The following is a 23,406-nucleotide window of genomic DNA, read 5'->3' on the forward strand; positions in this document are numbered from 1 at the left end:
CACTTTCAAGGTGATGTGTGAAATGGGCCTATGCTCTTCACAGTCCAGCATACATACAATTCATTTTCCTACTCTGAAGTCTTTCCTCAGAAGACTTTCTCAGATTTATGCTCTCTGGGTCTGAACTAAATGCATAGAATGAACTGCCTCCTGTTTGTGGGAGTTATCTGCTTGTATATAACCTCTTTATTTTAGCCTTAGTTTCTAGGTCTGTCCAAAAAGAAAGCTACACAAAGACAGATACAGATAGGCAGGCCCAGATCATACCTGGTTTATCTGTGGGTGGGGTCAGCAAGTCCCGAATTTGAGGGTCTTTAATTCCTACTGCCCACCGAAGATCAAGGGTCCTGAGAAGGGGGCAGCTGGAGCTGCTGAGGGCAGAGACTGCAGACCAGGAACAGCCTGCTAGGAGGAGGTCTTTCAGTCCTGTAACAAATGGAAACAGACACACAACATATTCTACATTTAGAGAATTCAAAGTCTCAGTTACCAGCTGTTCTGGGCAAAAGAAATGGATCTCTAGTCTTAAAGGAAGGACTGTGTTCTAGCTCTAGTAACCAAGTCTAAAGATTGCCATGGTGTCTAGGCCTCCAAGTTACAGCTTTTACTTTGGTGTTAAAATGAACTGATGGAAAGCTGGGTGGTGGTGGTGAGTTCCTTTAATCCCAGCAAGGCAGGAGGATCTCTGAGTTCCAGGACAGCGAGGATTACAAAGAAAAACCTCGTCTTGAAGGGAAAAACAAACACAAAACAAAACAATCAATAATTGCTAGAGGTGTGGTAGCACACACTTTCAATCCCAGCACTTAGAGGCATAGGCAGACTGATCTCTGTTGAGTTCATCATAGGTTAAGAACACAAAGTGAGATCATCTCAAAATAAAACAAACAAATGAACACACAAAGAAAAAACTCAATTGCTGGAGTGGGGTGGGGTTAGAGAGATGGCTAAGTACTTACCATTCAAATAAGACCAGAATTCATATCCCCAGAAACCACATAAATGCCAAGTGGACATGACAGTCTGCTAGTAATTACAGCATTGAAAAGAGACGGGATCTCCACAAACTGTATATCAAAAACTAGCTATATGACATGCAAGCTGCGGGGTGTGACTGACACCCCTCAAGTGGGAGAGTGATTCAAGGTTCCTGATATCAACTTCTAACGTGTACGTACACACAAATGTACATCCACCCACATCCATATACAAGAAAAGTAAACACCCAACTGCTTAGTTTCTATTGGAACAATAGATGCTGTGTGGCTTCTGTCCTTCTGGGATCTCAAAATGCTGAAGGGTTAACAAGGGCAAAATCAGACCGAAGTTTCTTCTATGCTCAGGAAATGTGCTGGGCTGGCAGGCTCAGTGGCCCTGGGTAAGGCTATCTCTTGTTTTTCAGAAAGACTGCGCCTCAGTCTCAAACTACACTGCATTAGTTTAAAGCAGTGCTGACAACAGCCTGATAACCCCTCTGCTGGTCCTCTGCTCACCTACCTGGCAGCCTATTGACCAGCCACGTCAGCTGCTTTTTGGAGATGTTAGTCCAACTAAGGTCGAGGCTTACTGGCTGACGCTTGATGATGCCACTGAGAGCTTGGGGTACGATGGCCTTACACCTACTCAAGTCAATTTTTGTCCAAAGTCGTTTATCACAGCACCTGTAAGAGGGAAGAGAATTTAACCAACTTGATATTCCTGTCAAAGGCACTCTCTAGAAGGCTTCTGGTAAAGGCAGAATACCTGAAGGCCATTCCTCTACCTTCTATAGAAAACCAAGGATCACTCATTTTGTGCCACAGAATCAGGTAAAAACTGCCTTTTTTTTTTTTTTTTTTTTTTTTAACAACTAGACATCTTGCAAATCAAGGTTAAGCTAGTCCCACAATAGTATACTGTGTTCCCTTCTTTTGTACTAAAACAGTATGACTTTTGTTGAAAGATGTACAGGAACATTTAATCAATTTTAAAAAATGCTTTAATTTTTAAAAATAATTTATTTAAATTTATTTTATGTGCATTGCTATGAAGGTATCAGATCCCCTGAAACTCAAGTTACAGACAGTTGTGAGCTGCCATGTGGGTGCTGGGAATTGAACCTGGGTCCTCTGGAAGAGCTGTGAGTGCTCTTAACCGCTGAGCCATTTCTCCAGCCCCCCAAAATACTTTAATTTTTAAATTTCTTAATTTCTTACTGCTCAGAATGCCTTGGCTTGCTTCTTTCCCTTGTTACTTACAGCTGAGGGAGATCAAGAATGCTACTGACCAACACTACATCGCATCTTGCTTTGAGCCTATTACTGTCTTGGGTCAAATAAGGCTCTCTATCAGTCTAGACAGACTTCTTCCATACTCAGGCATCTGCTTCCCTGCTACCTTGATATCTAGCCAGACCAGTCTAAAACCGAAAGGCAGAGGCCTTCCTACTGCAGTCTACAGATAGTACCATACCATGCAGGCTTCTATTTAATGTTATAGTTCTTGCTCCTGAGTTTAGCCTGCCTGGCAGGGCACAAGGAGATTAATATGTAATAGGAGCCTTACATGCCTTGGCCTGAAAACCAAGGAGTAGAGCCTGGCAGGCCCGTTTACTTGACAAAAGGAAATTAACAGAATATGGGTAGATCACACATTAATTCTAATTCAAGAAATAGCTTTGTATTGGCCAAGTTATTAAACTGACAAAATCTCACTGATAGCACACCAAATATCAATGATAGGAGTCCTTAAATAAATAAATATGCAACATGTCAGAACACACTGCTAGACCTATCTGATTCAACAGGCATGGGAACTGTTTTCCTCCCCCAGACCACTTTTTTGCTTCTGTCTCCTGAATGCTGGGATTACATGTATATACTACTGCACTCTAAAAAGCTCCCAGATATATACTTAGTCAGAACACCAAATTTGGGAACAACAGTAATAGAGTGTGACCAAAATAAAAAATATACACCCATATGAAAAGCCTCACAATGTTCCACAGCAATTTAATCAATCATCAGCTCTAGGGATTGTCCCCACTAACTGTCTGTCTAACTGGAGACAGGGCCATTAGGAAGGATAATTAAGTATCAGCTTCAGAACTGGGTTCTGCTTGTTGAAGGAATAAGAATTCAAGTTTAGGGGAATAATTCAAACTGGAAGCTGAACTTAAGAGGTGGAGACACTAATGAATACCAAAACTGGAAGATTTGAGCACCTTCAAATTCATTTTGAAAAGTGTGTCCATTCCTCCTGGTGCAATCCTGTCAGTAAACACTGGACCACTACTTAGCATGTCATACTCCCAAGCAACACATGGTTAAGTTAGGGGAGGGAAGACAGGCTTACAATCTCTATGACCCTACATTTTAGAACAAGCCACCTCTTATCAGTTTGCCTTTCCCCAGCAGAGAGAGAAGGAAACAGGGTCAAATTCTACTAACATCTGCAGGTACAATGGACTACATCTTTAACAGCACCTACAAACTAGGTCCCTTTACAAATATAGAAGACCTGCCACCTACTCCCCTGCCCCTATTCCTGACCCCCTGTATCCCTGCTCACCATTTATACCATGTCTTGCACACTCGCATACATTCACAAAGTTCTCTGCGGCTGAGGTAGCGGAAGACAGACATCCAGACCTCCCGCTGCATCCAGCTTTCGTCTCCATCCTGAGCCCAACTGCCCCGGCCATTCAGCCTGGCTGCACCCCCCTCCTCTGCACTGTCATCTTCCTCCTCCTCCTCTTCCTCCTCCTCTCCCCCTAGCCCCTCCTCATCCCCATGCTGGGGGTTTCGGGCTCGGCAGTGCTGCATCAGCACACGGGGGTTTGGGCGAAGGTTGGCAGAGGAAGCTGTGATGGCCTGCAGCTTGGGCACAATGGAAGTCCCGTGGAGCTCTTTGGTGGGCCTCTGTAGCGTGACAGTGAGGTACGATCCCCGGATCTTGGCTTTCTCAACTTCAGACAGCTCCTTTTTGCCGCTGGGATTGTTCTCCTTTTCCCGTACCATGGTGCGCTCTGTGGCTTGCAGTCGCAGCAACTGCCGCCGTTTGAAGCGCTCATCACGGCTGGCACTGTGGTGGTCACTGGGGCCAGCCCCAGGGGATGACCGAGTCACCACACCCCGAGGAGAAACAGGGTCATGGATGAGCTGCAGCATGGAAGTAGGTGAGTGAGGTGGGGGTGTTAGGGGCTCCTCGCAGCTCCTCAGGGGTCGTAAGACTTTGGCTTGCACAGCTTCTTCATCACTCTCTTCTATTTTCCGCTTCTGTAAAATGCCCAGAAAAGAATTACCAGTGCTTCCTTTTTTCCAAACCTTCTAAAGTTAATAAGGAGAACCTGAGAAGCCAGGTCACTGCTGCCTAAGGGAGCCATTTCCTCAGAGCCTGTGATTCAGCCTACCAAGATCAGCAACTGAACTCACAATCAGGCCATAGAATGCCGATTTCAGAACACAAAATCCTTATATGGTCACTCAGGAAACAGATCTGTGAGAAAAGGTTTGTGTCAAGTACAGAGAACTAAAATCTAGAACACAAGGTTTCTTGATTCTCTACACTAGCTTATTCATTGCACCTCAATTTTTGGTTATGTCTTTGGGTAAAAAACTATTTTAGCATTACAACTCTACCTTTGTGTAACTTTGTGTCTCTAATTTAGCTCTTTCACAATCAAGTGATGCATCCATGTTGATAAGAGAAAAATTGCTCATCTAACCATGGACAAAGAAGTACCAGACTTCATTCCTTCTCAGCTGTCAACTCTACAGCACCTCAATTCAGCTGTCCATGAGGAAACCTGCCACTACAGAGTGATGCCTATGATTATGGTGAAGAATCCCGAATGCCACGAGGCCCAGATGTCATGCTGTAGTACCCGGGCTTTCCAGATGCCTGTCTGTTCCTACAATTATGGTTCCTATCATGGCTATGCTGTGACAAAAATCAGTCAAGATATGCCATTAAATACCCTATTAATAAATCGGATTTTCCATAAGGAGACACTATATTGCCAGCAAAAGTCCTGATCTATATTTCTTTTGCTCTTTACATTCTCGGTCACTAGGGGAGGAAATGACCACCTTTGTTCTGGAGCTATTTTTCACAAAAAATGCAATAGGAACAGCATTTGCCACCCTCAACTGCACTAGTGAAGACAAATTCAAAAGCTCCATGTTCAAGAACATGGCATGAAAACTTTAGGAGTAGTCAGCTCCACAAACCCTCACTCTTAAAAATATTTCAACTAGCCCGGCATGATATACACACCTCTAATCTCAGCACTGGAGAGGCAGAGATGGTTCTCTGTGAATTCAAAGCCAGCCTGATCTACATTGTTGAGTTCCAGACCAGCAAAGGTTACACAGTGAAACCTTGTCTCAACATACCAAATCAACAAAAAATATTGACTAAAATTTCAACTGCCCCAGAGCCCAAGTGGAAGAAATAAAAAGACAAGCAATTTCCTTCATGCTTCTTGCTCATGCCTGTGCAGGGTCCTTGAAGAACTGACAGTAAGTAGTCATCACCTGCTGTCTGTGCCTTCAACAGGTCCAGCCTTGCCAGTATGAACAACCAGAGTCCTTTTGGCCCTATGATGTTACTGGTGACCATTAGGGCAACAACCTTAGCTGCCCTGGGCTAAGGTCATGAAGCTAGCTCCACTCTCTCTAGTGGAGTGGCTTTGGAATTGCTTCTGAAGTGCATGTTTGGGCACATGGGGCAGGTAAGAACAAAGAGGTAAAGATGAGGGGGAAAAAAAAGTAAACCTGCTTAACCGGAAACTCTAGTGATGAATCTAGTATGTAACAGCACCACAGGCCAGCCTGCCTCCTCCACTAGTTACATTCCTCAGGACAAAGTTGCATACCTAATTCTCCAACTCAATAACCCAGGGATGGTTCCTGCCTTTCTAGTGCCCTACAGAATAAAAAGGACATCAGGAATCCCTACTGGAACAGTACCTAGTAATACAAAAAGTAAAAAACTAAAAGAAAAACCCCAAGAACACTAGCAAAACCCCAAAACCAAAACAAAATAAAAACACAAACCAAAACAAAAAAACAAACAAAAAAAGCAAAAACCAAACCAAACCAAAAACCCCCACAAACAAACAGGAAAAAAAAGAAATTTTGAATCAGAGAAAGCCCATGCTAACTGTAAAGCCCAGCGAGTGCACAGCAACCTACCAGACTCAACATTTCCTTTACCTGGGCTTTCTCCGAGCTGTCTTCCTGGTAACACTTTGGACATTCCCAGCAATTTGGCAATTCCTCGTTGAGTAACCCCTCTCCATCCATCTACAGGCATATAGAGATGTTAAAAGAAAGTTAGTCTCCTCTGCCTTCTACTATTTCTAAACATACTGGTCTACATGGGAAATAAAGACTAAGACTGCTGAGCAACAAACAATACTAACACCCACCGCCAGGCACTGGTACACTGATTCTAGGCTCCCTGCAGAGATTTTTCAGGGACTGGGCGGGCCAGTTCGGAGTCAAGTTTCCTCTCCTAATCATCTCATGTCAATGGCACCAGCCCTGACAGCTATCTGCTAACTAATGACTACTGAGATTCAGAGACCAATAGTTTAGTCTCTGTAATTCAGGGTTCTCCACTGTAAAATCTAGATACAATGCATCAACTTAATTGCTTGAGTTAAAATAAATTTTGGCTTGTGGTAAGAACTAAATTCAAAATGTTTATGGCTGGATATGGTGGCATTTGCCCGGATTTCAGCAATTGTGAGAGAGAGGCAGAGGCAGGATGATCTCAGAAAACACAAGGTCAGCCTAATCTACAAAGTAAACTCTGACCAAATATAACTACACAGGGAGGATGTCTCAAAACAAAAAGAAAGCTCTTTAGAGGTGCTTGGTACTCAACTCTCTACTAACGATTTGTCACAGGGAGGTACTATTTTACCATTTCTTTTCTTTTTTTCTCCCATGCCCTCTTGAGTCAGAGTTTCTATAGTAGTATAGTAGCTTAGGCTACCTTAAATTTAGAGTATTTCTGCCTGAACCTACCAAGTACAGGGATTGCAGGCATGTGCCGCTTACATCTAGCTCTTATCAATTCAACACACATATTTTTCTTTTCTTTTCTTTCTTTTCTTTTTTTTTTTTTCAAGACAGAGTTTCTCTGTGTAGCCCTAGCTGTCCTGGAACTCACAAGGTTCCACCTGCCTCTGCCTCCCGAGAGCTGGGATTAAAGGTGTAAGCCACCACCACCAAGTTATTTTTCACATTTTAATCTTTCTGAAATTGTGCAGATGACCATCACTGACAATGTCTCATAATCACTAAGTGGAAGTCCTTAATTGTTGATACTTTCTGTCAAACCCAATGCATATCCATCTACCCACCCACTTATTCACCTACCCAATTTTGACATGGGGGGTCTGTGTTACCAAGGATGACCCCAAATTCATAGGCTAAAGTCATTTCTTCACCTCAGAGTAACTGAGACTATAGGTGTATGTTACCACACCAGTTACTCATAAACATGAGACCTATATTTGACATACAATTTCATAGACTTGTCATAAAGATTTAGGAAAAAAAAAATCCATGTAAAGCATGCCTTCTCTTCTTTGGCTACATATCAGAACCACCCGGGGCCATTCTGGGAATATAAAATTTAAGCTAGCTCACATAATTCCATATTTGAGATTGAGTTCTAACTAAATCTCTATTACCATGGGCTCCAAACAAGGGCACATCCAGAGATATAAAGGACATGGCAGAGATGTCTGGGGGATTGAAGCATCCCCAAACAAGTCTGGTTTCACTGTTCACTGAGACATGAACTAGTCTACTTTGTATTCTATCCTCAAACTATCGCACAGTCTGATACAAAGTAGACATACAAAGAACAAGGGGCTAATGTTAAATGATTCTCCTCTGTGACAGGGAGCTGAAAGTCCACAGTAGAGATGGTAACAGCCTCAACTGAGAGGTGTCTTACCCTTCTGTCAAGGGCCTTTAGGCATCTCTTTACCTGGAGGCAGCCAGGATGAACTATCTCATTGCAGATGCAGCATTCCATGAGTTTCTTTTCGAAGTCTTGTGTCTCTTCATTCTGATCCACTTCTCCACAGAGAGAACACGTAACTGAATGAGGCAGTCTGGGCTACAAGAGAACAAACATCAGGAGACCAGATTCAGAATTTTTAAATTTCATGTTTCCTTTAAATGAACATGGAGACTTGGTTCACCTGGGATGCACAGGGCAAGGTACTAAGAAAAGACCAGCAGAGGCAATTAATTCACTCTTTGGGGGCTTGCCTTTGGCCTCATAGGTCCTTTCTTATTAAGGAGGGGACAGAAAACAGTGAATTGTTCTTCAAATGCTGGGGCTGTTTCAACATTAGATGAGCACAGCCAAAATATTAGATTATTTTCCCTACTAGACACCTTCCTTCTGAACTCAGGGAGAGAGGAACTCCATCTCTACTGAGTCTCTCTGACTTTATGCATTACACAGTTCCTCTAACACCAGCACCACTACTGAAAACTGTTTTACCCAGAAGATCACTTACTGCTAAGCACTGTCGGAGGACACAGGATTGCTTCATGCGTCCAGGCCCACCAAACTTCTTCATGTCCCTGCAGTAGTGGCAGACACCACATTCTCCTTGGACACATGCTTTGCATTTCCTACAGCGCACTCTTCTCCGCCTGGCTCCAGACACAATTGGGGAGGCAGCAGCAGGCCTCACAGGTGTTAAGCGTGGAGCTGGCTTCATGGTGTGAGGCTTTGTGATGGGAATGGTAGGAACCCTTACTTTTGGCCTGGTAGGGAATTTCAGCTGGAAAAAGAATGCAGCGAGGTTAACCATATTCAGACAGAATATTTACATGGCAGTGTACCTGGCCTAGGATTTGGCAAACTCTTTTCTGTAGGCAACTCTATTTTTAAAAATAAATTTTTACCGGAACACAGCCATATTCATTTATTTTTGTATATTTGGGTATTTCCAAATGTTACAGAACTATGACATCATGACTGTTTGCTACATCAACCTACAGAATTTCAACACTGACAGAAAGATTTGTCAACCCCTGTCCTAATGCTCCGACACCCCTTTTCAATTTGGAGAGCCTTGCCCCTCTCTAAAGTTTTTGGGGTTAAGCGCCTTGTACTGAAGTCACCAAAAGACCCCAAATTCCCATAGTTCTTTATAACTCAGAATATGCTCAAACAAGGTGGCAAAGTCTGGAAGGTCAAACTAGTCTAATTTATCACTCCAAATGGCATCACACAACTTGTTATACTGCATCTAATAATATTTAAGAGTGGAATAAACGCCAATGTTTGTAATTTTAGCACTTGTGTTTAGTTACCTTGCTAGGGACCTTTCCAAGGGTAAGAAGCATATCTTCTACATCAATTCTTAACAATTTTCTAACATGACTCCTACACTGAGAAAGAGATATCTTTCTCTCTTTTTGTTTTTATCGAGACAAGGATAGCTTTGGAGCCTGTCTTGGAACTAGCTCTTGTAGACCAGGCTGGCCTCGAACTCACAGAGATCCACCTGCCTCTGCCTCCTAAGTGCTGGGATTAACGGCATGTGCCACCACCGCCAGGATGAGAGAGGTGTCTCATTAACAACATTATTTAATCCCAGAGTTTTAACACTTTGCCTAAACACCCCTGGAATGTTATCTTTGCAACTGCCAGCTAGGAAACACTAAGAAGAGGCTTAATTTGGCTCATGGACAGACAGAATACACCAACTCTATCACAGATAGTAAGGTAAAAAAAATTATGTAAGATGTAAGTTACAAGGGCACACACACACACACACAAAAATAAGATAATTAACTGATGGAAATTCTTTTTAACCTTAGCTGGGTATAATGGTAACGTACCTGTAATCCCAGGCCATAGGAGGCAGAGGCAGGCTGTTGTTCCTTTTGGAAACTACAGCTCCCAGATTCCTCCTGGATTACGGACACCTGGATTACGGGCGCGCACAGGTGCAGGACATTTCTCCCAGATACCCTTGTGCTTCTCGTTAAAAAGCGAGCTTCCACGAGGTCTCGCTCTCTCTTGCCCTTTACCCTTGTGTGTCTTGCACACCTGTCCCTTATCGCCCCCCCCCCATTAAAGCGCACCCACGTGGGAGCCGCGTGTCTGTTGTCTCCTCCTTTCGTGCGTGTTTTGTCTGTCCTATGTTTGTCTCCACACACACACACCCGCTTTAAAAGAATAATACGGGCCATGAGTTCAAGGACAGCTTTGTATACTCTGTGAGACCCCCATTTGCAAAAAGAGGAGGATGGTAAATTGTTGGGGCCATGGTCTTACCACAACAAAAAAAAACCTTCTAGTCTGCCTGGCAGTGGTGGCACATACCATTAATCCCAGCACTTGGGGAGGCAGAGGCAGGCGGATCTGAGTTTAAGGCCAGCCTGGTCTATAGAGTTCCAGGATAGCCAGTACTACACAGAGAAACCCTATCTCAAAGCCAACCAACCAACCAACCACTTTCCAGTGTTGGATACATATATACTAATTTAAATTAGTGTTAAACCATATTTAGCTGAATTTCTGGGTTTGAAGAATAGGAAATATCTACTGAAGTCAACTAATGTATACCAAAGTCTCTGAATCTGGAGAGAGGGCCAATTACCTTGAACTATGAGTCAGAAATAGAACCAAGTAATGATTGACTACAAGTTATTAATTTATTTGCTCATTCATTAAGACAGGGTCTTGCTATGTAGCCCTGATTGGCCTAGAACTTACTGAACTCCTTCTCCCTCTATTTTCTTAGTGGGGAATCAAACAGGCCTATCAGGGTTTTGTTGTTTTTTTTGTGAGAAAGGGTCTCACTATGTAGCTCTGGCTGTCCTAAAGTCACAACATAGACCAGGTTGGCCTCAGACTCAAAGAGATCCACCAGTGTCTGTGCCACCTTGCCCAACTCTACCAAGGCATTGAATCCCATCTACCTCTAGTTGTCTTTTCTTTTCAGAATGGATGGTAATGATCAAGACGCATTAAACTTAAGTGGCTTGAAGATCAAAAGGAAGTCTCTTACCTTATCCCTTTTTGGCCACTGCACTATAGGGACTCCAGTGAGGGCTAACTTGGGATCACTACTGGCAAGTTCCTCCAGCAAAATCTAAGGGTCAAAGAAAAGGAAAAAGCTGAGTATGGTGAATGCAAAGCCATGTGTTCTCAATAGCATTTAGATCCAGTCTTACCCCTGCCCCTTTCAGCACCACAAAGAAGAGGGGTAGGTTGGCTGCATTTTGCCTGCTACAGGCTATAGCAAATCAAGTAAACAACAATGAAAGAGAACCTCAGACTGCTATCAAGACTTTAACCTTGGTTGGCTGTAGAGCCATGAGCCAGTAATTCTAGGACTCAGGAAGTAGATCTACAGATCAAGTTCCACCACAGAGAAGCAAGATAAAGACTTCTTTTGCTCAACACCACATCTTAATATTTTCTAATACACTGAAGCAAGTAGTTCCTACAGTGTTACAGTGCTACTTGTCAAGCAGTTCTATACAGGACAGTAAAACTTTATATTACTTCCATACACCCCCCCCCCCACCAAAGACAGGGTTTCTCAGAAGCTATGGAAGCCAGTACTAGAACTTGCTCTGTAGACCAGGCTGGCCTCCAACTCACTGAGATCCACCTGCCTCTGCACCCCCCACTCACTGCCTGGCTACTTTTACACTTTTCTGTAGTAGCAATTATTACTAGTTTTGTCTTTAAATTGTAGATGTGAGGAAAGGGGCATCAAAATGAGTGGCTAATATTGGATTAGCAAGACAACATAACCTTAATGTACTAGTTCAATAGAAGACTTGTATTTTTGGGTAGAAGAGGGAGTTGAAATGGAGATTGAACCCACAATTTCACACATGCACATTCTAGGCTGATTCTCAACCACTGAGCCATGTCCCCAGACACAGACTTGTTCTAAGACTGATTACAGCTGCATGTCCTCTGGGAGTTCACAGAGTGCACACACAGACACACAAACATGCAAGCAGAGCCTGCTTTGCATTTATTACTATTAAGGGGAAAGGAACAGTTTTAGACCAATGGTTTTTATGACTTTTAATAAAGTTTGGATGGCTCAGAAATAACTGACAGTAAGAAGCTGTCACTTATGTGAATAACACTGGTTGACTTCATTTTGAGAGAAATTATTTCATATCTTTGAAACAGACTCTGAATCACAACCCCCCCCCCCCAGCAGAATAGATACCCCTTTTGATGACATGAACCACAAAGCAATGCTATAGCAAAAGAATATAAGTCTAGGTTACCCTTGTCTTAAGTGCACCTAGGCTGTTTCAGCAAAAATCAAACTTTGACCTAGAAGGATCAACATACTTGGATCATCTTGAACAAGCATTTTCATAATCAGAACTTTTAATTATTTTCATGCTTAACCTAAATATTAAGCTCCAAATTACAGAATTATGGTTCATAAAACCTGTTTATATTCTGAAAGGTTCCTCTATTAAGCTCTCCCTTTGCCATATCTCCAGATGCCTTACACTTTCCCCCAATCGGATCTTATTTTCAGACATTTTATTTACTTCAAGTTGCTATGGCACCCTATTTCAGAGCCTCATGTTAGCGCCATACTGTGTGGGGGTGAAGAGGCAGGGTGTGGTACCACGTGGGACAAGGTTCTGGTCCCAGCTCCTAATCTCCCTAGGATGAAAAATTCAGGTCCATTCAAAATGTGCACTGAGGAGTGCATGGCTCCCCTCCCCCACTTTGCATAGGGGAGGAGTAGGACTCTGCCCATTTCCTCTGCGGGAGAGAACTGAGCTGTCCACAAACAGGGACTTTCCACTTTTAGCAAAGAAGACTGCACAGAAAGACCTATGATTAAGAGAGTAGAAAAGGAACTTAAGTTCACTGAAACAGCCTAATTCTACCTGTGAGACTTTTGTGGGGGGCACAGGGAAGGCTCAAGAGACAAACTCTGTGGGCTGCACTGGGTGGGGGCAGTTAACAGACACACCACTCAATTACTGGGGTATGTGTGGGTGTGGAGGGAAATGCAGATTTCCTTCCCAGCTTAAATTTGCTGGGGCCAAGTCTGCAATGCTTTCATGAAAAAAAAAAAAAAAAAAGACTCTAGCTGAGGCCCTATGAGAAACCATAAAAAAGCCACCACCCCTGCCAGTGGGGATTTAGGATCAAGGAGCGGGGGTGGGGGTGGGTGGAGTGCGGAAAGACTGCTGCCTATCTAGGTTCCAGGCATTTGGGAAAACATTCAAATACAGGCCCACACCCCGCAGAACACAGGAAGAGAAAGAAAACTGGGGGTTCCTGGTCAAGGAGTAAGTATCTCCCCCAAACCAAGCAACCCAGTTCCAAAGCACATCCCACCAGCTAGAGAACAAGTGTTAACAACGGCTCAAGAAACACAAGTAACACAAGCATTGTCCTGGACTCGCCCAGCAGGCAGTTCTGCCTCTTCCAAGAGACAAAGTCTCCACAGTTACACACACCCAAACCAGAAAGGGTTTGCCAACCGACCGCCTGACCTTGCATTTCTTGTCGCTCTGGAGCTGCAGAGGCTCTTGGGTGAAGTTTCCCCAGCGCCTTTGTTTTGTTTTCTGTGTTGGAAGTTGCGCGGAAGGAGTTAGCTTTTCTGCTTCTAGGAAAATCCTGATTTACTTGAAATCCTCAATCTCCCAGAGCAGGTAAAGCAGGGCAGTCCTGCTGTAACCCTTCAGGCTACCCAGAGCAGCGTGCAGCACTCTGAGATCCTTCTAAAGCCCTTCAGCTCAGCCGCGGCTTCCTGTGCCTGCGAACAATGCTGCTGCGTCACCCACATGCAGCTCCCAGAAATGCTTTGCAACGGAAGATGGCAGGAGGGGGAGCTTAGCTCGAGTGAGCCAGCCAGGCAGAGGGCCTGGCCGTTCTGCTGCAGCACCCGGAGGGGGTGTGTTTGGCAGCCACTCGCCTCCTTGTGATTGGAGGAAGCACAACCGGGGAGGGAACTCGGCCAGCCCCTGCCCCAGCTCCTTCTCACCAACACTGCAACAGGAGAACCCAGAGCCAGCCCCCAGAGTGCTCTTGGTAGCTGACTTTGGGAGGCACCAGTGGAAGAGGACGCTTAAGGCAGCTTAACCCAGTGCGAGTGTACCATGCATGACCTCCACCATTCCCCTCGGGGTCACTTACTGTTCTAACTAGAGCTCTCACAATGGTACACAGATTTCTCTCCTCTATGGGATCCCATCAAGAGTCCAGCCTTTGAGGAGGAAGCTGGCAGGAGGTTATATTCCCCAGCTCTACCTGAGTCACCTGTCTGCTTCACACCTGTCCACACTCACATAGCACTCCCCACCAGCAAGTATTACTATCAACACTTTCAGAAATTACAGGCAATACTGTTCCCATCAACCATACATATACCTACTTCCAGTTCGGGCAAGGTCACCACTAGCGTACTAGAATTGTATATGCAGCAATCTTTTAGCAGTTCCACTGTGACCAAATCAAGGCACTCAGGTGCAATTTAAGATCAGAACACTTTATTCTCTTGCCTCTATACAAGGTACAGTGTCAGGGAATGCCCCCCCCCCCCCCGCCCCACTGCAACAATTTCCTCTGCCCATCAGAATGCCTCATCCTCTAGATACCACTTTCTGATTTCTTTTAAATCAGCTCTGCCTGCCTCACTCACAAACCTACTGCCTCAGCTTTCCTACTGCTGGAATTATAGACATAACTATCCTCTTGACAGTCCATGAATCCAAACAGTCCTGCATCCCTATTGATACTTCAACGACACCTTCTACACTGTCTAGGGGTCCTGGAGCCAGGGTGAAGCTCAAAACTTGTTCATATACTCTCACTTTGACATAAACATCTAGCTCTCACTACCATTCCCCCCCCTTCAATTATATTTACTTATTTGTGTGTGTGTAGGTCAGAGGACAACGTCTATCATGTGGGTTCCTGAATGGATGTTGTTAGGCTCTGCAGTAAGCACTATCACCATGGAAATACTTTATTGTCCCCTCCTCAAGAATGGTTATTTTAGTGCATTTCTGGAATAGATTTTTGGGGCCTAATAGGCTTCCTAGGATCTGGGCTGGTGTCAAAAGTTGTGTTTGTGAATACACTATTTTTTGAGACATGTTTTCTCTGTGTAGCCTGGCTGTCCTGGAACAACCTATTTAGAACAGGCTGGTCTCGAACTCACATAGATCTGCCTGCCTCCACCTTCCGAATGCTGTTGTTTAAAGGCATGTGCCACCACTGCCAGCCTGCGAGTATACTTTCTGCCAGACAGTTTCCCTCTCTGTGTTGCCTGCCCAGAATCAGCTCCAGTCCTTGGGAACTCTAGTGATCATCCTAGATTCTCCCAGTAGCTGGGATCCTGCATTTGCTGCATGTACTTATTTTCACAGTAGCTTACAGAATGAAAGAGGCACTTCTGTGTTTTTCATTGAGTTCTTCCAGGAAATGCTTATATGGTTATCCTGAACTCACTTTTGAACTTCCATTTTAAGACTTAAAGACAAAGTACATGCAGTTTATTTCACAAGGAAGGTTTTTATAACAATAATCTAGCTACTAAGAGGCTTTTTTTAGAAAATGCTTATCTAGCTATCCTAGAGAGATGATAAAGTGCTTTAGAAAAACATATTTTGAGCTTCAAGAAAAACTGGCTATAGCAAAATCTACCAGAAAAGCTGAGAAACAAAAATGCCCTTAACAAATTCACTCCAAGTAAATTTTCAAATTATGTTTTTTTTTTCCTTTTCCCCTTCTTTCTTTCCCCTTTCCCTCCTTCCTTTCTTCTTTGGTTTTTTGAGACAGGGTTTCTCTGTATAACAGCTCTGGATGTCTTGGAACTAGTTTTGTAGACCAGGCTGGCCTCAAACTCACAGAGACCTGCCTGCCTCTGCCTCCCAAGTGCTGGGATTAAAGGCATGCACCACCTGGCTCAAATGACATTTAACAGGCCCAATTTTCCCCTTCTCTGCTATTAATAATCAAAAATGGCCAACAAAGATTGCCTAAACTGGGCATGGTGGCACACACCTGTAACCCTAGCACTCAGGAAGGTAAAGTAAGAGGATGCAACTTCAGGACCAACTCAGGCTGGACAGGGAGACCCCCAACTCCAGGGGCCAAGGAGGACAAACACGGCCTTTTATGACACAGGAAACTTGAAAAAACTTTTACTCCCCCCCCCCCCAAGACAGGGTTTCTCTATAGCTTTGGGGTCTGTTCTGGAACTAGCTCTTGTAGATCAGGCTGGCTTTGAACTCACAAGTCTTAGTATTTTTGTGTGCTACCACTGCCTGGATGAAAAAACTTGTACTTTCAAATGAAACCATATTTGACTTAAAACTGAGTTATTTATAAATTTTCTATCATGCAGTAAGAATGTGTAAATTATTAAATTCTGGAGAAATGAGTGAGCAACCAAGAACACTATTCAGAGGACTAAGCCTGATTAGCAGCTCGCAACTACATTGCAACTCTAGTTCCAGCTGGTTATGGTACCCTCTTCTGACTTTTGAGGGTACCCTTAGACATATAGGCGATACATACATAAACACAAACACACAAGCAGAAGTAAAAATAAAAAGACAGGCACAGAGGTGCACACCTTTGATTTCAGCATTCAGAAAGCAAAGACAGATCAGTCTTTATGATCTGCACGGACAGCCTGGTTTACATAGCAAGTTTCAGGATAGTCAACAAGACCCGGACTCAACGGTTAAACAAAATAAATAAGTAACAAAATAATCTAATAATACTAGAGACTGGGCAATAAAGTGTCTGCCTTGCAAGTATTAACACTCAATTTCAGTTTCCAGTACCCATGTGGGGTAGCTTACTCCAGTTCCAGAGGACCTGATGCCTATGGCTGTTCTCCCATTACAACATAGCCACACACATACACTTACTTTAAAAAATAATCTTTGCCGGGTGGTGGCAGTGCTCACGTTTAATCCCAGCACTCAAGAGGTAGAGGCAGGAAGATCTCTGTGAGGTCAAGGTCAGCTTGGTCTACAGAGCAAGTTCCAGAACAGTTGGGGCTACACAGACAAACCCTGTCTCAAAAAACCCAAAACAAACAAACAGAAAACAAAGTTTTAACAATTTCAGAAAGCTATTTTATAAAGAAGGAACTAGTTTTCATGTCTCTAGTAACTTAATGCCACGAAGTATGATTGGCAAGTTGATCAAAAAGCTTCTTTCATATATGCATATACATTGGAAATTCTTTATCAGTAAAATAGACCAAAATAGATACAGACAAAGCAATAAAGTTCAATTAAATTCTTCCAGTTGACAGTCATCACGTACAGATTTTCCTATTTAAAACAGCTTAGGGTGTACCTCTCAAGAACCCTTTGCAGTTAGCATACTTTGTTTCTATTAATGGACCTATACCATACACACTACATCATGTTCTGCCTTTCATTCAATATATATTAAGTTGCAACTCTTCTACTTTAGAAACTAAGGCTATCTTACAGTAGAAGAGATTCTTTCTATCTTTATTACATTTCCTCACGCAGTCGAGGTAACTCACACATTCTCCAGTTTTATCCGTGTTGATTTACTTTATCAATAAGTCAATATTCTTTTTTCTCTGAGACAGGGTTTCTCTGTAGCTTTGAAGCCTGTCCTGGAACTAGCTCTTATAGACCAGGCTGGCCTCGAACTCACAGAGGTCCACCTGCCTCTATCTCTCGAATGTTGGGATTAAAAGTGTGCACCACTATCGCCCGGTCCGTCAATATTCTCTAGGTGCTCTTTTTTCCCCATGTAATCCCATTCTAATTCTGTATTATATGATTTTCTTCAACACTGTAAAACTTAACATTTTAGAGTGCTCAAAGCCCTTTATCGCAGGCCGAAAATGGACTTTTCTTCGAGGAAATATAATTATGGCTATCCTATCTTATCATTTTTCTGTTTTTCTCTCCTACTCCCTGTATTTCTGATAAGCAGATGGACTATAACAGGATATAATTTCTTTCTGAATAAAGAGTAAGAGTACGCTGCTTCCTTTTGTCCCTCCCACTATAACCAGCTATGTTGTCACAGAGTCCCCAAGTGTCTAATAATTTGACACCTACCAAACCTAATTTTTCTAATGGTTTTTGCTTTTTTGTTTGTTTTTGAGACAGGGTCTCTCACTCCATAGCTCAGGCTGGCCTCAAAGTCAGCCTTGTTTCAGCTTTCTGTGAGCCACTGCCTAGCCTTAAAAAAAAAAGTATGGGCATGAGAGCAGGTATTACAGAGTCCAGCACAGATCTGCTGGAGCTAGTCAGGATGTGGAGCAAGCCAAACAACATGGCTGTTAACCCAATAATTGGATCGTCTCGCAAAAGTAGCAAAGTAGCAAGTGCTCTTAACTGCTGGGCCACCACTCCAGCCACTTATAATGCCTTAACAACAATTGGTAGAGTCTTACTATGTAGCCCTGACTGGACTGAATTCTGCAATGAAGAATGGGCCAGTCTTGAACTCACAGAAATTGATCTGGCTCAATACTTTTTTTAGGTGATGCTCAGAGCCCTGAACTTAGTAAATTTCTCATTACACATAACTCATAGAATGCAGGATTAACCCATTTCCTTCTCTTAAATGAAACTACCACTTTCTGAACTCTAAATCTGCCGTTTTCTGACACTGGCTTAAGTATTTTCTTTTTATTTTTGAAAGGGGCCCTATTGTCTTGCCAGGCCTGAAACGCCTAGGCTCAACTGGTCCCTTATCTCTTGAGTAGCTGTTATTACAGAGAAACAATAATGTCCAGCACTACAGGCGGCATTCTGACATCTCTTTTTAGACATAAACAAGAGACAGTGTAGACGAAGTTCTGAAAGAAGAATCCAAACACTATCAGTCTAATTAGTCTTCTCATGGGCCACTAGAATCCTCATGTTCCAATGTGTGCCACCATGTTTTAGCCAGTGTTGATAGCTATACTTCCTAGTGATCCTTGATAAACAGAAAGAAGCTCTGCATTTTTCATATGGTTGAAGACCTTTGGATGCCAACCCTTAACTTATTCACCTGCCTTTCTGTTGCTTCAAATTTATTTTTTCTGCATTCTCACCTGGTATACTACTGGACCATTATTTCCTTCATTCTCTGTACTTAAGCCAGGCAGCTGGTACATACTTGTAATCAGTCCTAGTACCTGGGAGGCCCAAGTAGAAAGATTTCTAATTTGAGGTCAGTCTGGGCTCTCCAGCAAGACTCTGCCTAAAAACCAAACCAAACCAAATCAATTTTTCGTATTTAGCTACTTTAAATACTTAAGTCAATCAAGACCTGTGACCTTGAATAATAGAATGCTAGAGTATAATATAGCTTTCTATAACTGGATTTAGTAAAATTAGAATATAGTAGAGTCAAAATGATTCACTCTCTTTTGTTTGTTTTTTTTTTTTTTTGAGATAGGGTTTTTTCTTTGTAGCTTTGGAGCTTATCCTTGAACTCACTCTGTAGAGCAGGCTGGTCTCGAACTCTCAGAGAGTAGGATGCAAGGCCTGCACCAGGACCACCCGGCCTAAGATATTCACTTTTATAAACGAGAAATACATACACCAAAAGAATGTTATAAGACAATCTTGGGAATTGTTTCTTGCACTTGTGATGGAATAGCTATATAAAATGAGGATGTTGTAGAAAACAATGTTATGTTATAGTCAATCACCACAAAGGAAAATAAAGCTGGACCTGGTGACACACACTTTTAATCCCTGACTGGTAGAGACAGGCTCTCTCCGAGTTCCATGATAACCTGGTCTATATAGTGAGTTCTAGACCAGCTAGGGTTACAGAGACCCTGCCCAAAAAACTAGATAGGTAGATAAGCAGACAGATAGGCAGACTCACCACAATGGAAAATAAAAAACCCAAATTGCCTTTGCTTACTCAAAGGTGTAAAGTGAATTGCAATTTGAGAGCCAAAAAAAGGACGTCTAAATTTCCTTTGCTATACGCTAGCAATTTTAGAAATAGGATCACATCAACTTGAAAGCCTTGTTATTTTACTTCCTTATATATGAGTCGCAATAGCACCCCCTTTTCCTAAACAACAATATTTTTTAATTCCTATTTGAAACACAGTGTTATTCTATAGCCCAGGCCTGAAATCTATTTTGTAGCCTAAATTAGCACTAAATTTGCAGCATTCCTCTTACCTTAGCCTCCCGAATGTTGGATTACAGCCATATACCGCCATGTCTAGCTTAAAAGGAAATCCCCCCACCCCCTGCGCTTTGGTTTTTCAAGACAGGGTTTCTCTATGTACTTGGGATGCAGAGGCAGGCATGATCCCTGTGAGTTCCAGGACAGCCAGGGCTATATAAAGAGACCCTGCCCCCCCCCAAAAAAAAAAAGAGGAAGAAAGAAAAGAAACATGGGATGAAGAGATTTACCATTTATAGTAACAACAAAAAACTGCACGGTCCTAGCATAAAAACTGACCCATAGACCAATGATATAAATCCATACAGGTAAGGTACGATGACCTAATTATTGACAAAGATACCAAAACATGGGTAAAGGGCCAGTAAGACGGCTCAATGGAAAAAGGGCACCTGCTGCTAAACCTGGGGATCTGAGTTTGATCCCTGGAATTCATGTGGTAGAAACAGAGAACCGATTCCTACTAGTTGTCTTTGGATCTCTACATGTGTGCAGTGACACATTTGACCACACTCCCACTGACCCACCAAATAGTATGCTTAAAAAAAAAAAAAAAAAAAAGAACTTAGAGGGCTGCAGAGATGGCTCAGAGGTTAAGAGCACTGGTGGTTCTTCCAGAGGCCCTGAGTTCAAGTCCCAGCAACCAAACACATGGTGGCTCATAATCATCTATAATGAGATCTGGTGCCCTCTTCTGGCATGTAGGCATACATGCACGCAGAATACTGCATGTATAACAAACGAACAAAGAAATAGAGCTTGGAAGCTGAGTATAGTGGCACATACCTTTAATTCCAGCACTCAGAAGAAAGAGGCAGAGGTAGGTGGCTATCAGTGAATTTGAGGCCAGTCTAGAAGAGTCAGGGCTACACAGAGATCCTTTCTCAAAACAAAACAAAAGGCATCAATGGTGAGGCGGGGGTGACTGGGGCTGGTGAAATAGCTCAGTGGTTAGGAGCACCTGTGGCTCTTTCAGAGGACTGCAGTATACTGACTGGACAACTCAGAAACACCTGTAACTCTAGCTCCAGGGATCTAACACTTTCCTCTGGCTTCAAAAGGCATGCACGTGTACAATAAATAAAATTTTATAAAAAATTTAAAAATAAAAAAATATACAACACTACAAGATATATTGATATGCCATTTTCTAGCATACCTGGCATAAGAGTACCTTTAATCCCAACAACTCAGGAGGCAAAGGAAGAAATGTATTTGTGAGTTTGAGGCCAGCTTGGTTTACATAGGGAGTTCCAGGACAGCCAGGGCTATATAAAAAACCCTTGCCTCAAATAACAAAGAGGTAGAGAGAGATGGTTCATTGGTTAAGAGCATGTACCGCTCTTCCAGAGAACCAGAGTACAATTCTTAGCACCTTTATCAGACAGCACACAAACACAAAAACTTCGTTTCTAAGAGGATTTGACATCTTTGCGCGCGCGCGCGCGCGCGCGCACACACACACACACACAAATGCTATTTATTAAAAAAAAAAGTCAGCAGTGGTGGCATACACCTTTAATCCCAGAACTAGGGAGGCAGAAAGGGAAGTGATTATTTGTGAGTTCAAAGTCAGTCTGGTATACAGAACAGGATCTAGGACAGCCAGGGCTACATATAGAAATTCTGTCTCAATAAAACAAACAAACAAAAATCTAAAAAAACCAAAACAACAGCAACAACAACAACAAAAAACCCCAAATAAACAAAATAACAAAACAAACCCAACAAAACAAAACAAAAGAATATAGGCAAGGACTTTTTGAAGAGGACTCAAATAACAAAGGAAATAATCCTACAAAGTAACAAATGAGAGTTTATAAGAAATTAAAAAGTTTCTATACAGCAAAGGAAACATGCACCTAGAATAAAAAAGCAGCTTACAAAGTGGGAAACTGACACATCAAACAGGATTAATATAAAAAATAAGTATTAAGAGCTATAAAAATTAAACAAAGGAAATAGAAATGGCTGGGTATGGTGATGCATAGCTTTAATCTCAGTACTTGGGAGGCAGAGGCAGGAAGATCTCTGTGAGTATCAGTCAGTCTGGTCTACACAGAGAATTCCAGAAAGTCATAACCACACAGAGACCCAGTCACAAAAAACAAAACAAAATAAATATAAATGAGTTCAATGAATATCTGAAAAGTTGTCCAAATTCTCAGTCATCAATACAAAGTAAATTAAAGCTGCTCTGAGATTTCATCTCAACCCAGTCAAAATAGTTACCAAAAACAAAATACCCCCCCCCCCGCAAAAAACCCCAAGAGAACAAAAAAACCACCCAATGACCAGAGCTGACTGTAGAAAAGTGCTTATCATGAATCCAATTCCTACTTCACAGCCACGCATGTGCTCCCCTCCTACAACAAATCATCCAAAAAAGCAAAACCAAAAACCAAACCAAACCAAACCAAAAAAACAATGACAATATATGCCAGTGAGGACCTATGAAAAAGTAATTCTTATATGTTGGTGGTGGGACCGTAAATTGGCACAGCTATTATGGAAGTCAGTATGGGAGTTCCTCAGAAGCTAAAAATAGAGGTATTATATAACCCAGCTATATCACTGAGTGTATACCTGAAAGACTCCAAGTCACCATATCATAGATACTTAGATATATATTTTTATTGTGGTACTATTCACAATAGCTAAAAAAAATGAAACCAGCTTAGATACCTATCAAGAGGTAAATGGATAATGAAAATGTGGCACATAATTACATAATGAAGTTTTACCAACTGGGCGATGGTGGCGCACGCCTTTAATCCCAGGCAGAGGCAGGCGGATCTCTGTGAGTTCGCGGCCAGCCTGGTCTACAAGAGCTAGTGCCAGGACAGGCTCCAAAGCCACAGAGAAACCCTGTCTTGAAAAAAAAAAAAAAAAAAAAAAAAAAAAAAAAAAAAAAAAAGGTAACCATGAGAGGGGAGGAAAAGAGAAAGGGGAAAAAAACACAGGGTAGTGAAATATATGTGACATGAAAGCAGAAAGGTAGGAAGGAAAACACAGGATATGGTGAGAAGGAAGAAATCAGTTTCTGGACAGTTTGCCATTTCACCATAGGCATGTACAAGTACAAATGGGCTCTAGGAATTGAACCAAGGTCCTCACGCTTATGCAGCAAGAGAATTTTCCTGCTGCACCAGCTCCTCAGGTCCCAGATGACCTTATGTTCACTACATTTTTGTTTATCTACTGTGTGTGAAACAACAG

The 23,406-nt window shown here is 42.6% G+C and overlaps 1 protein-coding gene across 4 annotated transcripts in view; it reads right to left on the bottom strand.

Annotated features, from left to right (window-relative positions):
• Positions 1-23,406, bottom strand: part of Kdm2a (lysine demethylase 2A) — a 73,383-nt gene that overhangs the window by 4,272 nt on the left and 45,705 nt on the right. For all 4 annotated transcript variants that reach the window (XM_050136571.1, XM_050136572.1, XM_050136568.1 and 1 more), the window contains 7 exons: positions 11,042-11,125; positions 8,531-8,800; positions 7,990-8,121; positions 6,198-6,287; positions 3,550-4,256; positions 1,498-1,661; positions 268-426 (listed from right to left, as the gene is read on the bottom strand). In XM_050136571.1, the coding sequence (XP_049992528.1) occupies positions 268-426; positions 1,498-1,661; positions 3,550-4,256; positions 6,198-6,287; positions 7,990-8,121; positions 8,531-8,800; positions 11,042-11,125 (1,606 nt within the window). The remainder of the gene's footprint in view (positions 1-267; positions 427-1,497; positions 1,662-3,549; positions 4,257-6,197; positions 6,288-7,989; positions 8,122-8,530; positions 8,801-11,041; positions 11,126-23,406) is intronic.

Source organism: Alexandromys fortis, unplaced genomic scaffold, assembly GCF_014885135.2.
Source record: "Alexandromys fortis isolate MF-2015 unplaced genomic scaffold, M_Fortis_MF-2015_v1.1 scaffold_3, whole genome shotgun sequence".
NCBI classification, from domain to species: Eukaryota; Metazoa; Chordata; class Mammalia; order Rodentia; family Cricetidae; genus Alexandromys; species Alexandromys fortis.